General features: G+C 51.1%; 2 protein-coding genes across 3 annotated transcripts in view; one reads left to right on the plus strand and one right to left on the minus strand.

The window, feature by feature from the left end:
- Nucleotides 1-1,091: 1,091 nt before the first annotated feature.
- Taf8 (TAF8 RNA polymerase II, TATA box binding protein (TBP)-associated factor, 43kDa) lies at nt 1,092-11,333 on the minus strand. 2 transcript variants are annotated; one of them, XM_013019050.1, is made up of 9 exons: nt 11,218-11,333; nt 10,271-10,427; nt 9,451-9,549; nt 8,943-9,005; nt 8,487-8,611; nt 7,516-7,663; nt 5,751-5,893; nt 1,606-1,745; nt 1,092-1,337 (listed from the first exon to the last, which is right to left on the minus strand). In XM_013019050.1, exons 1-9 carry the CDS (start codon nt 11,254-11,256, stop codon nt 1,325-1,327), a joined length of 927 nt encoding a protein of 308 aa, XP_012874504.1. In that variant the 5' UTR covers nt 11,257-11,333; the 3' UTR covers nt 1,092-1,324. The 2 variants fall into 2 exon arrangements, with proteins under 2 accessions (XP_012874504.1, XP_012874505.1); XM_013019051.1 differs by lacking the exon at nt 1,092-1,337 and having other exon boundaries at nt 1,602-1,745.
- A 113-nt stretch (nt 11,334-11,446) lies between these two features.
- Ccnd3 (cyclin D3) overlaps nt 11,447-12,066 on the plus strand; it is a 71,673-nt gene continuing 71,053 nt past the window's right edge. The window contains exon 1 of the mRNA XM_013019207.1: nt 11,447-11,967. The gene's annotated coding sequence lies outside the window, so the exon portion shown is untranslated. The remainder of the gene's footprint in view (nt 11,968-12,066) is intronic.

Below are 12,066 nucleotides of genomic sequence, written 5' to 3' on the forward strand. Positions count from 1 at the left end.
GAGTTCAAGCCCCATGACTGACAAAAAAATCAAATCAAATTCCATTCTAGTTCAGGAAGGACTGTGTCTGGCCTCTGCCAGTTTCCAGGGGCCACTGGCACTTGCCTTCCTTGGTTTTGCACTGTCATAAACGTCTTCCTTCCCATCCTGCCAAAAGAGAGCAGCTTGCCCAGCACTTTCCCTAAAAATTTGTTTCCTCGTTTGCTGGGTTCCTCAAGGAAGAAGCTGCCTCTCAGAGGAGGTGACGAGGTTGAACAGATTCAGATCTGCTTCTCAAGGAGACACCTTGGCTTGGCCCACGGAGCCCACTTCTGCCAGCAGACAGGGACTGCGGCCTTCCATCCATCCTGGCCTCTAGTACACTGGCCGGGTCCTCAACTTTCACCATCAAGGCCAAGTCCAGCTCCCAGCTCCCCCTACTCCATGTCCTTTTCCACCGCTTCAAATCCAGGGCTCCTCAAGTCACAGCATAACATAACCCCCACTCCTGGCTCCTTGCCTGGGTGGGGCAGGTCACAGTGCCCAGTGGGCGACAGATGATGAATCTCCCAGTGGCCCTGCTTTGAGAAACTTTTATCCAATGCTGGCCAGACAATCAGTGCAGCCCTGACACTTCATCGTCCTGCACATTAATGCATCTGCTCACGACGCTCCCTGATTCCGCCAGCTTCCCGTGCAAGCATTCAACATGATCCAGAGGAGAAATCAGAAGGAGGTTCTGGGTTGATCAATGATTTGTGAGCTAATGCGGGGACCTGTGACACCAAACACACTGGGCAAAGACCATGGGAAAACAAGCAAAGTGGCAAAGAATGCTTCCTTTTCTTGCCACCTCTCCTGCTCTTCAGGGCTGCAAAGAAATCAAGTCCTGTGATAAAAATGGGGTCTCTAGTAGCCCTGTACCTGGGTATGCAGCAGCATGGCCTGGTCAAGAAAATGTCATTTGTACTGTCATTTCTTCCTCAGCACAAACATCCAGAAGAAAAAAAAAAGTGTGTGTGTGTATACACACACACACACATACACACACACTTTTTTTTTTTTGGGGGGGGGGAGGAAGCATGCTGGTACTAAGGCTTGAACTCAAGGCCCGGGTGTTGTCCCTTAGCTTTTTCACTCAATGTTGGTGCTCTATCACTTGAGCCACAGCTCCACTTCCAAAACAGGTCATGTGAACAGAAGCTTTGCTATAAAATCATGCTGGACCACACCCTGCGGTCTCAGCTTGACCACACGGAGGTCCCCTCTCCTCTTCCCTCCGGTGGCTTTTCCTCTCGCAGGACGGTGGAGTCTGCAGCCCTCCCAGGCCAGCTTCTTTTGCCGCTCACGAGAGGGACCTAGAAAGAAAAGAAGCACGGAGGCTGCCTGTTGGCCCCTGCTGGCTCTCGCAGCCCCAGGCTGCTAGGGAGCCGTCCCTGGACTGCACAACACTTCCATGCACCGAGCAATACGAGGTGCACGTGCAGCTGGATATGGAGAGGCACGGGGAGAATGCGCTCAGCGGAGCCATGCTCCCCAGCCATCACCCAGGGGTGAGGCCTCTTTCCTGCCAAGGAACACACAGGCTGCATGGGGGCGGGCGCTGGACCCCGGCCTCCAACTCACTTCTTCCTGCGGATCTTGGGCTTCTTCACGGGCCGCAGATAGGGGTTATCAATGATGCTCTCCTCCCCGTTCCGGCCTCCTGCCAAGGAGGGGTTCTGCTGCAGGACAGAAGTGTTCTCCTTCTCAGCTCCAGAATCGTCCTTTGAGCAAAAGCCGAAATAAAGCAAAACACCAGTAGCATAAGGCAAGAGATCATGCTCATAGGAACTACCATCCACGTCTCATTCATTGAAATTGGAAGCCACCTTCTTTCCAGTTTTTTTTTCTTCCACCCTAGATGTCACGAGGCCCAGGCAATGACTACAAGTAGCAGCGGGAAGCTGGGACTATTGGCTTTGACAAAGGGAAGCACATGGCAGAGTGCTCAGGAGCTTGGGCAGGCGAGACATGCAGACTTAGAAAGATGCAGACTGGGGAGGGACAGAGACAAATGAATCCCAGTCCAATGGCGAGAAAAAGAATGACCAGAGAGACAAATCACATGCAGAAGGCATTTCCTAGACCCAAGCTGACAAAGCCACAGTGGCTCTCTAATATCTAGTACTTGTGGCAAGGTACCAACTATCATGCTCCTGAGAAATGCAATGGGGCAGAACAGAGCCTGCAGGTACCAATGTGTCATTTGTGATCTGGGTTCTGGTGGGATTGTGTTGTTGTTGTTTTTGTTTGTTTGCTTTTGGTCAGTCATGGGGCCTGAACTCTGGGCCTGAGCACTGTCCCTCAGATCTTCAACTCAAGGCTAGCACTCTACCACTTGATCCACAGCGCCACGTCTGGCTTTTTCTGCGTATGTGGTGCTGAGGAATTGAACCCAGGGCCTCATGCATGAAAGGCAAGCGCTCTACCACTGAGCCACCTTCCCAGACCCTCTGTTGTTGTTAATGTTTCTGTTTTCAGGAAAATGTGATTTTGAAGAAATATTTACGTTCAATTGGTATGATCCCAATCATTTTTTTAAAAGTCACACAACTGTGGATGGACACAGAAGAAAGGGTAATGGGTTGAAAATCTAAAAATTGTCCCAACAGTCTGAGTGTTTGGTTCTTCTACTCTTATATATTCTGTTTTCCTGTTCTTTAAGATAAGCAGCAAGCTAGGCGCCAGTGGCTCATGCCTATAATCCTAGCTACTCTGAAGACTGAGATCTGAAGGTCAAGATTTGAAGCCAGCCTATGCAGGAAAATCTGTGAGACTCTTATCTCATACAACAGCAGCAGCAGCAGCAAGCAGCACCAGTTGGTGGAGAATCAAACCTCCCCCCAAAAAAACATAGCGCAGTCTTGACGGAGGGCTGGTCTGGTGGCGCCCCCTGGAGGCATGCCAAGGTTTCTATGAGGCAACTGGAGGCAAAGGAGGGCACACTTCCCCCAGCCTTCCATGAGGATGCCACCGTCAGCTGGCACCAGATGAAAGGCAGGATCCCCACAAGGGATAGCTGGCAAGGGTGCAGACACCTGTCTCCAGATTGCTGGAGAAAACACATTTTCCCAGGGTGCACTGTGTCTCGGCCTGTCCACCAAGTCTGTCCTCTGCACAGAGCCATTGTCCCGCAGGACCTGGGTGCTTGCTCCGTCCCAGTGGGACCATAAGACCTGGAGCCATTCTGGGCCTTCTGGAGCCCCTCTTCAAAATGAAAGCCAAGACCAACCTGGCTTGTGTCAGGTCAAGTGCCAGGCACAGGTCTGCCACAAGCCAGCCTTCCTCAAATTCTTACTGGCTTCATGGAGTAGCATCTACCTCCTCCTTTATAATGCTACTTCTCTATGGTCCACTTCCTGTCTCCAAGGTGACTTCAAGGTCATTTCCAGGAGGCCTAAAGCTCCTTCTGAGTCAAAGATGGGAGAATACTGAGACTGCTGCCAACTGGTTCCATGGATTCCACAAAAGTTCAATGCTCAGCCGGGTGCTGGTGGCTCATGCCTGTAATCCTAGCTACTCAGGAGGCTGAGATCTGAGGATCACTTTTCAATGTCAGCCCAGAAAAGTCTGTGAGGCTCTTATCTCCAATGAATCACCAGAAAACCGGAAGTGGCGCTGTGGCTCAAGTAGTAGCGCTGAGGAGCTGGGGGACGGTGCCCAGGCCCAGAGTTCAAGCCTCACGACTGACCAAAAAAAAAAAGCATCAAACAGCAAGTTTGAGTCCTGGCTTCAGATGGAAAAAAAACAAAAACTAAAACATCCAACTGATCAAGAGATTTGCAGAAAAGGTGGTGGCAGAGGGCCTGGGAGGAATTCCTTGGGCCTGCACAGGCTGGACTTAGATGGAGTCCACCAGTGCCAACAAACCTATTCGGTATCATGGCTGAGAAAGACTGCCAGACCAGCAACTCCAATCTGTCTCTTCATCTCTCTCCTGCGCTCGTGAGTTCAGCCAGCTGCTCACTCAGCACCTCCACTCCAGCATCGGCTTCTCTGGGCATTCCTAACGTGCCTCAGGGTCTCCAGGGCCTGACCAGCTCTTCTCTGGCCCCTGCGTCAATCTTGGGTGATGGCAGTGCCATTGTTCCAATGCCACTGAACTCTGCAGTCCTTCCTGCTTTCCCTTCTGCCCACCACTAACTACAGTCTGGCAGGCTATCAGCAGCATCTAGCTAGCTCTACCACCATTTCTTGCCTAGATTTCCTCACCATTCTCCCTCTCAGGTCCCCTCCCTTGAATCAGTGATGCTTTTACAAGCTCAGAAATGTCTAACCTCACCAGCTCTGAAAGCAGCCGACAAGGCCTTGATCCCTGATCCTCAGGCCCCCTGCCCAGACACTTCCCAGATATGCACATGCGCCACCCTATCCCCACCCTGCTTTCTCCAGTTTCTGCTCAGATGCAGCCCTGAGCACTGGCTTTAAACCCAAACCCGCATCCTCCCCCTGGACCTCCTCTGGTTCTGTGCAAAACGAAGGCATATGTTATGTTTATTTCCTCTCTCCCACTGCCAAACACAAGTTCCTAAAAGGCAGAGGTTTGTTTTGTATTTGTCACGGTTTTATCCCAAGCAGCCAGAACAGCACCGATTTTTGGGTGCTAAATAAATGCTTGTGGAATAATTTGTACATTTTCCCTAAGAGTACAAGTTTAGATATTTGGATTGCCTGCATCAGACAGACAGTTCAGATGTAGAATAAAATTTGACTGCACACTAATTTAACATGAATCATTCCTTCATGTTCAAGTACATGGAGAAACTACAATTAGGCTCAAAAGAAGTACAGCCTGGCAACAGTCCTTGAGAGGTACTGTTATCAACACTAAAAGCATAATTTAAAGCCTCTTTTAATCCACTGTAATGGTATCTGTCATTGCCAGAGACAGAAAACCACCTAAACGTCCACAGGGGACTAATTATGACATCTACACAGTGGAATACTACGAAGCAGCGAAAAAGGTAAGAAGGCGCTCAGCATACCGGGGTGGAGTGATTACCAAGATGTGTATAGTGAAAGGGGAAAGGGCAGGAAAGCTCTTTTGGTGATTTGCTGTTCCAGTTTAAAACAACCAAAAGAGTGCTGTGTCCAGAGGGACCCATGAGAGAGAGACTTGAGACAGCGGCTCTGTGAAGGAAAGGGAGGACAGGGCACAATATAAGGGGGACCTGGCGCCACCTGCCCCTTGGTGAATTATGAAGCATACAATTATACTTCTGAATTATGAAGCGTACAATTATACTTTCTGCCCCTGCCCCTGCAAATAGCATTACTAAGTTAGAAGGGCTGTCTCTGTACTGTTGTAAGAATCTTTGGCTTTGAAGGTTCCCCTGTCCCATGTAGGCTGATACTCTATTTTATTCCTACTTGCGCTGACGCATGTTCGGTGGTTTGTGAGTCAATCAAGCCACACACCTGTTAATCCAGGCACAACTGCAATTTGAAGCTGGGTCAGTCTGGCTCCAAGGGGCGGGGCCTCCCACTTTTTACGGTGCCTCTCAGAATTCAGGGGTCCGCAGGCAGTCGTGGTTCACATCCAGTGGACTTACCTCATGCTCTGACCTAGCCCGCCAGGGGATGGCTCTTCCTGGGCCATCATGAAAGCATCTAATGCCTGGCATCTAACATCCAGCCAGGGGCCAGGGTTACCGAATGTCCAGTTCCTAGAGGGAGGGCAGAGGGGATGAGCTTTCGGGTAGTCCAGGGCAGGCAGAGCGGGGACCCACCGTGTTGACGTGAAGAGCCAGGTTCTCCGTGTCTGTCTGCTCATCCTGCTCGGAGGAGTCGGTCTCTTCCATCTGCTGCATCTCCAGCTCGGAGGGGAGGAGGGCGGTCAGGTAGGGGATGGTGAAAGGCCTGGCTGCGATCACTGGGTGGGAGAGAGGTGTGATTCACGTCACAGAGTCCCCGCAGCTGCCTGAAGTCTCAGGACCATCAGCGAGCAGCACCCAGAGACAACACGGACTCCCTTTCACCATGGTTCAGGGCCAGGCTGTGGCTTTACCTGTGCCTGTCATCACTGGCTTTGGGATCTTCTGCCTCAAGCCTCATTTCTCCAACAGGGATACTGATATTTCCAGCCCAAAGGACTTAGGTCCACAGACTGAACTTAAAAACAGTGTATGGAGTCAGACGGTGGTGGTTCACACCTGTAATCCTAGCTATTCAGGAGGCTGAGATCAGGGTTCAAAGCCAGCCCCGGCAGGAAAGTCTGTAAGACTCTTATCTCCAATAAACCTACTCAGAAAACCGGAAGTGGTGCTGTGGCTCAATTGGTAGAGCACTAGCCTTGAGCTGAAGAGCTGAGGGACAGTTCCCCGGCCCAGAGTTCAAGCCCCATGACCTCAAAAAAAGAGAGAGCTTTAGTTCAGTAAGAATGAGAATAAGAAACCCACGCACGTGTAGTCCCAGCTGCTCAGGGGGCTGAGGCAGATCACTTGGGCCCAAAGTTGTTTGAGGCCAAGTCAGAACATAGTAATGCTCTAATCTCCCTCCTCCTCCTCTCCCTCTCCCTTTACAGATTATGGGGCTTGAACTCTCCCTTAGCTTTTTCACTCACTGATGATGCTCTATCACACTTCCATGAGGCACACTTCCACTTCTGGCTTTTTATTGGTTAACTGGAGTAAAGAGAGTCTCATGAACTTTTCTACCCAGCTGGCTTTGAACCAGGATCCTGTCAGATCTCAGCCTCCTGAGTAGCAAGGATCACAAGTGTGAGCCACCAGTGCCAGGCTCAGACCCCAATTTCTAAACAAATAAATATTTAAAATACTATTTTTAATGTGGCCAGGCAGCCAAAAGGAGGTGTGAATGCTACATATTAACCCATGACCTCTAGCTAGCTACTTTATGTCTCTCCTGTTTGGGCCTCAGCTTCCTGCAAAGGTTGCTGCCAGGCCCTAACTCCCAGGCCCTCCGGAAGACTGAATACCATGACATAAGGAAAACAGGGCGCCAGTATCTGTCACTTGGTGACTCTTGGCCAGTATTTTTCCAGCACTGGGCACCCAACAGACATTTCATAAGGTTTGCTAAATGAACCAACCCCAAACCAATCTCCCTGGTGCCCTCTGAGGTAAGAACCTGAGACCTCTTATGGAAACAAACAACTTGGTTAGCACCACCAAATCCTGCTGCGATGTAGTTATATAAAAGATGACCTGCGCAAGGGCATCGCGATGGGCAACTGGCCCAGATCCCAGCGTCCCTTTCACCCTGAGCCCTCAGATCTGTGGCAGGCTCAGCTACTCTCCAGGAAACCTAAACTCAAAGTCCCTGCAGCAGCCGAGCTCACAAGGCGATTTCTGTTTTAGGATCATGGCTCCAGGACAGGAGAAGACCTGGGTAGAGGAGCCAGAAATCTGAAACCTAAGTGCATCCAGGAGAAAGACAGAAGCTTAGCCAACTCTCCCTACCCAGCTGAGAGAAAGGGAAGATGGTGAGGGTCTCAGGTGGCAAGACAGGGCCCCTGGGGGGAGAGGGGCTTACATGGGAAGGTGCTGACGTCATCCCTGAAAAGGCTCTGGGTCTCCCCCGTCTTGGCCATGAAGCGGGTGAGCGCCCGCTCCACATCTCGCCTCTGAGATGCCGCCTTCTCCCGTAGGACCTGGTAGTCCGACACAGGCTCTCGGTAGGTCTAAAGAGAGGACAGCGAAGACACTAAGGTGAGCCAAAGCAGCTTCGATCCCCTTGGGGCTCTGCCTTATGGTTGCTAAGGCGTTTCACCCACTGACGTATACAGACAGGGCCTTGAAAGTGCTGCAGTGTTTATGTGCCTGTACTAGGACTCCAACTCTCACTCAGCCTTTTTGCTCATAGTTGGTGCTCTATCTACCCTTTGAGCCACACAGTTTGGCATTTTGCTAGTTAGCTAGATATAAAAGTCTCAATATGTCTGCCTGGGATGACTGTGAGCCATGATTTTCAGAGCTCCAGCTCCTTTGTAGCTAGGATTACAGGCATGAACCATTGGCCCCAGGCCCAGATGGATTTAAAAGGAGCTACGTGAAATATTATATTATTAGCTTGGGTGCTGGTGGCTCATGCCTATAAACCTACTCAGGCAGCTGAGGATCTGAGGTTTGTGGTTCAAAGCCAGCCCAGGTAGGGAAGTCTGTGAGAGGTTTTTTTTTAGTTGTGGGGCTTGAACTCTGAGCCTGGGCGCTGTCCCTCAGCTCTTCAGCTCAAGGTTAGCACTCTATCACTTGAGCCATAGCACCATTTCCAGTCTGTGAGGCTCATCTCCAATTAGCCACCAGAAAACTGGAAGTAGTGCTGTGGCTCAAATGGGTAGAGTGCTAGCCTTAAGCACAAGAACTCAGGGACAGCACCCAGGCCCCAAGTTCAAGATCCATGACAAAAAAAAAAAAAAAAAGAATTTTCAGGACACAAGTCTGAGGCTCAGGAGTAACAGACTGCTTTACACCCGGCAGAGTCCCCAGGGCGGCTCCATCACTCACCGGAGTTTTAATGTAGGTATGGGGGTCAGGAAACTCAGGAAAATGGCTTGGGATGTGTGGCGGGTGGGGCCGGTTCTGTCCTGCGGTGAGGGCTTTGGGAGTCACTGGCTGATTGGTTACTGGAGCTGCAACAGAATCATAGATGGTTAGAACAACCTTTTCTCTCTGGACCACAATTTTCTAAATAGAAGGTACTTTATACTTTGCTCAATGACATGAGGATCTGAGATGATCACTTCCCCACAATTCCCAGCTCTGCTGAGTAACCCTGCCTGTGACCTTGTGTAACTTTGACTAATACCCCCATATACAATAATCTAGGCTATTAGGTAGATAGGAAGGTGGCTTCTAGTCAGGGCTGCTATGTAAAAGAGCATGCTGAAGAACAAGAAGTTGGATGGATGCTAACATTCTTTTTAAAGGCTAAGGGGGGGAGGGGGCGCGTGTGGAACTTACGGGCAGTGATGACCATCCTCTGAGACCGCTTTGCGTAAGCAGGGAGAGTGTCCACATTGAAGCCTAAGAAACAAGCAAACAGGGTTGGGAATGTGGCTTAGTGGTAGAGTACTTGCCTAGAATGCATGAAGTCCTGGGTTCAATTCCTCAGTACCCACATAAACAGAAAAAAGCTAAAAGTAACCCTGTAGCTCAAGAGGTACAGTGCAAGCCTTGAGTAAAAGAAACTCATGGACAGTGCCCAGGCTCTGAGTTCAAGCCCCAGGACTGGAAGAAGATGAAGAAAAAAAAAGAAAGAAAAAGAGGAAGGAAGGAAGAAAGAAGTTCAAGCCCTAGGACTGAAAGAAAAGAAAGAAAGAAAGGAAGGAAGGAAGGAAGGAAGGAAGGAAGGAAGGAAGAAAGAAAGAAAGAAAGGAGAAGGAGAAGAAGAGGAAGAAAAAACAAGAAAACAGAGTCCTCCCTCTCTTGGCTAAATGGAAGAAGTGGAAACCTGAGGTGAACTACTTACCCATCTCAACCAGTGTGACCACAATATCTGACAGTGTGGGTTGAGTCCTGGCAGTGTGCTCGCAGTAAGACTTGGCGCTCCTCCCGATTTCTGAGATGTCTGTGGAGGGATCAAGGGCATAGGGTCTTACTCATAGTTCTCAAACTTAAAACACACAATGGCCAGCAATTCCATTCAGGGTCTACAAACAAATAAACTGAAAGCAAGGACTCAAGCAGATTCACCCATGTGGGCGGTAGTACTGTCCAAACAGTCAAGAGGTGGAGCCTGGGCTTTGGTGACTCAGGACTGACATTCTAGCCACTTGGGAAGCTGAGATTGGGAGGACCATGGTTCAAGGCTAGCTAGGGAGCTAGGATCAGGTGATTCCTGTCTGTAATCCTAGCTATTTAAGAGGCTGAAATCTGAGGGTTGCCATTTGAAGCTGGCAGAGGCAGGAAAGTCTGAGAGATTCTTATCTCCAATTAACCCCCAAAGAGTTGGAAATGGAGCTGTAGCTCAATGGTAGAGTGCCAGCCTTGAGTGAGAAAGGTAAGCAAGAGCTTGAGGAACTTTCATGCCCCAGTATGGGCACACACACAAAATAAAACTTCATGAGGAACAAATTATTATACCATTTCACAAACGAGGAATGTGAGATTCAGAAGCTATCAAACAGCAGAGTGATGATTTACACCCAGACTTACTTTATTCTAAGGCCTGTAAGAAATTACACCATGCTTTCCCCAGTCCCCCTTTCAGTCCTCTCTAACAGCATGACAACCCAGGGCACTGATGCTGGCAGTGACTCAAAGAAGGCCTAGTGTGTCTTGGTACTCACAGCTCTGCAGCATCTCTGTCAGTGTTTCCACAGATGCTTTCTCTGCACTCTCAAACCCAGCCTCTGTCAGCAAGGAGCTCACAACCACTTGCAAGGTTCTTCTCCGTGCCAGATGGTAGTTATCTGCAGGGTTGGTGGACTGTTTACTTCCTGATCTCTGTGAATCAGCAGCCCATAAAGAGAGAAAGACTTTCAACCACAGGACAGGATGTGATCAGGTAGTTCACACACCATCAATGGCAAGCAAAAGCTCTTTAGCTAAATCCTCTTTATAATCACTGTTTAATGTTTTTGACTTTGAGAACCTGGCTGAGTATTAATTGAGCACCCAGAATGCTCTAAATAGACAACCTTTCTGCAGACAGAAGCGTTCCAACAGGATATATGGCAGAGTATTTTGGTGGGGTTTCCCGGTCCCCCCCCCCCACCACACACACACTTTCTAGGGTAGCAGATTATCAGAATACACAACATGCATGGAGTTGAACTAATATATTTACTTTCCAAAGGGGGGGCACAAGATCTCCCTTTCCTCCCATCTTAATATAATTTCATTAAAAAGGAAAAATTAAACAGTTTACACCACATGATTCCAGGAAAACACAGGCAAAGGTAAGCAGCACGGAAATGCAGGGAAGCTAAATATTTTGAAACGGGAATCCCTCCCGACTCTAGCTGACCAATGAGAGGGAAAAAACGTTCTGTTCCAACCAATCAGAAGGTGTTCCGGGTTCCCACCTCCCACCGGAAACGAGCCAATCAAGTCTCGGGCACCTCAACTTAGGAGGCCGCTGCCAAGTCCCTGGGGAATGGGGAGGGGAGGCGTATGGCCACAAGGTCCATTCTGCTCTAGGAGCTCACTGTGGGCCTCGATTCGTGGGTATGAGCTTGTTGCCCAGTCCGTGCCCACACTCCCTCAGTTTTGGTTCTGTGCCTCCAACCCTTACCGTTCCGGAGCCACTGGCTCCGGCCGCCGTGTCGGCCATCTTCCCGTGGCGTAATGTGCGCGAGCGCGGGGCGGATGGGACTTGTAGTCGAGGGGCGGAGCCACTTGCGATGGGCGGGGGCGCTGCGGGGGCGTGGTTTGATGGTTGGTGGGCGTGGCCGTGGCGGGGGCGTGGCGGGGGCGCTCAGTCCGCACTGCGTTTCCGAAGCCCAGGGGCGTGGATGGCTGGACCTCCGATGTCCCTCCGCTCACGTGACCTTTTGTCAGCCAAGTGTTTTTGGCTTGTGGGCCTGGAAAAGGCGCCGTCGGCTTCACGGGTTTAAACCTATTTTGAGGAGGACTTGTTTTCCTCACAGCGCAGGCTCCCGGAAGGCCCCGAGGGGGCTGAGTACGCGCCCCACCTGGCGGAGCCCGCCGAGTCCGCGACACCTCGCTCTGCGCGGGGGCTTGGACCTGCCGACCGGCTCCCCGGCTGATGCGGATGGGCGGATGGTTTGGGAGCGCCCCGGAGCCTCCAATCTCTTCATTTTCCCGCGGATGGCCCGCGTCCGTGTCCCCCGGGACGCCGAGCCTCGCTGACCACTCGGTCCGCGTCCTCCGAGGAGTCCCGCCCGGGCGGTGGGGGGCTTGGCCCTGGCCCGCCTCGCTCCCGGGTTTGAATCACCCCAAGACTCGCCAGCTGTAGGACTCTGACACATTGGCCGGCCGCGCGGTGCCTCAGTTTCCCCTCCTGATGACAGCCTGACGCGTAGTAAGTGCAATCACGCCCGACGTTGTTTACTTCCTGGGCGGCGTGTGCCCGGCGCCGGCCGCGGACGCCCGCCGCGCACACCTGACCCCCGCGACCCCC

This window comes from Dipodomys ordii, unplaced genomic scaffold (genome assembly GCF_000151885.1).
Source record: "Dipodomys ordii isolate 6190 unplaced genomic scaffold, Dord_2.0 Scaffold44, whole genome shotgun sequence".
In the NCBI taxonomy this organism is placed as follows: Eukaryota; Metazoa; Chordata; class Mammalia; order Rodentia; family Heteromyidae; genus Dipodomys; species Dipodomys ordii.

Excerpts from the sequence above, each read along its gene's own strand:
- Taf8 (XM_013019050.1), bottom strand. The coding sequence starts at position 11,256 with ATGGCCGACACGGCGGCCGGAGCCAGTGGCTCCGGAACG. Across the intron at positions 9,006-9,450 it reads GGTCACACTGGTTGAGATGG|GCTTCAATGTGGACACTCTC; the intron begins GTAAGTAGTTCA and ends CTTGTTTCTTAG. Across the intron at positions 8,612-8,942 it reads GAGGATGGTCATCACTGCCC|CTCCAGTAACCAATCAGCCA; the intron begins GTAAGTTCCACA and ends ATTCTGTTGCAG.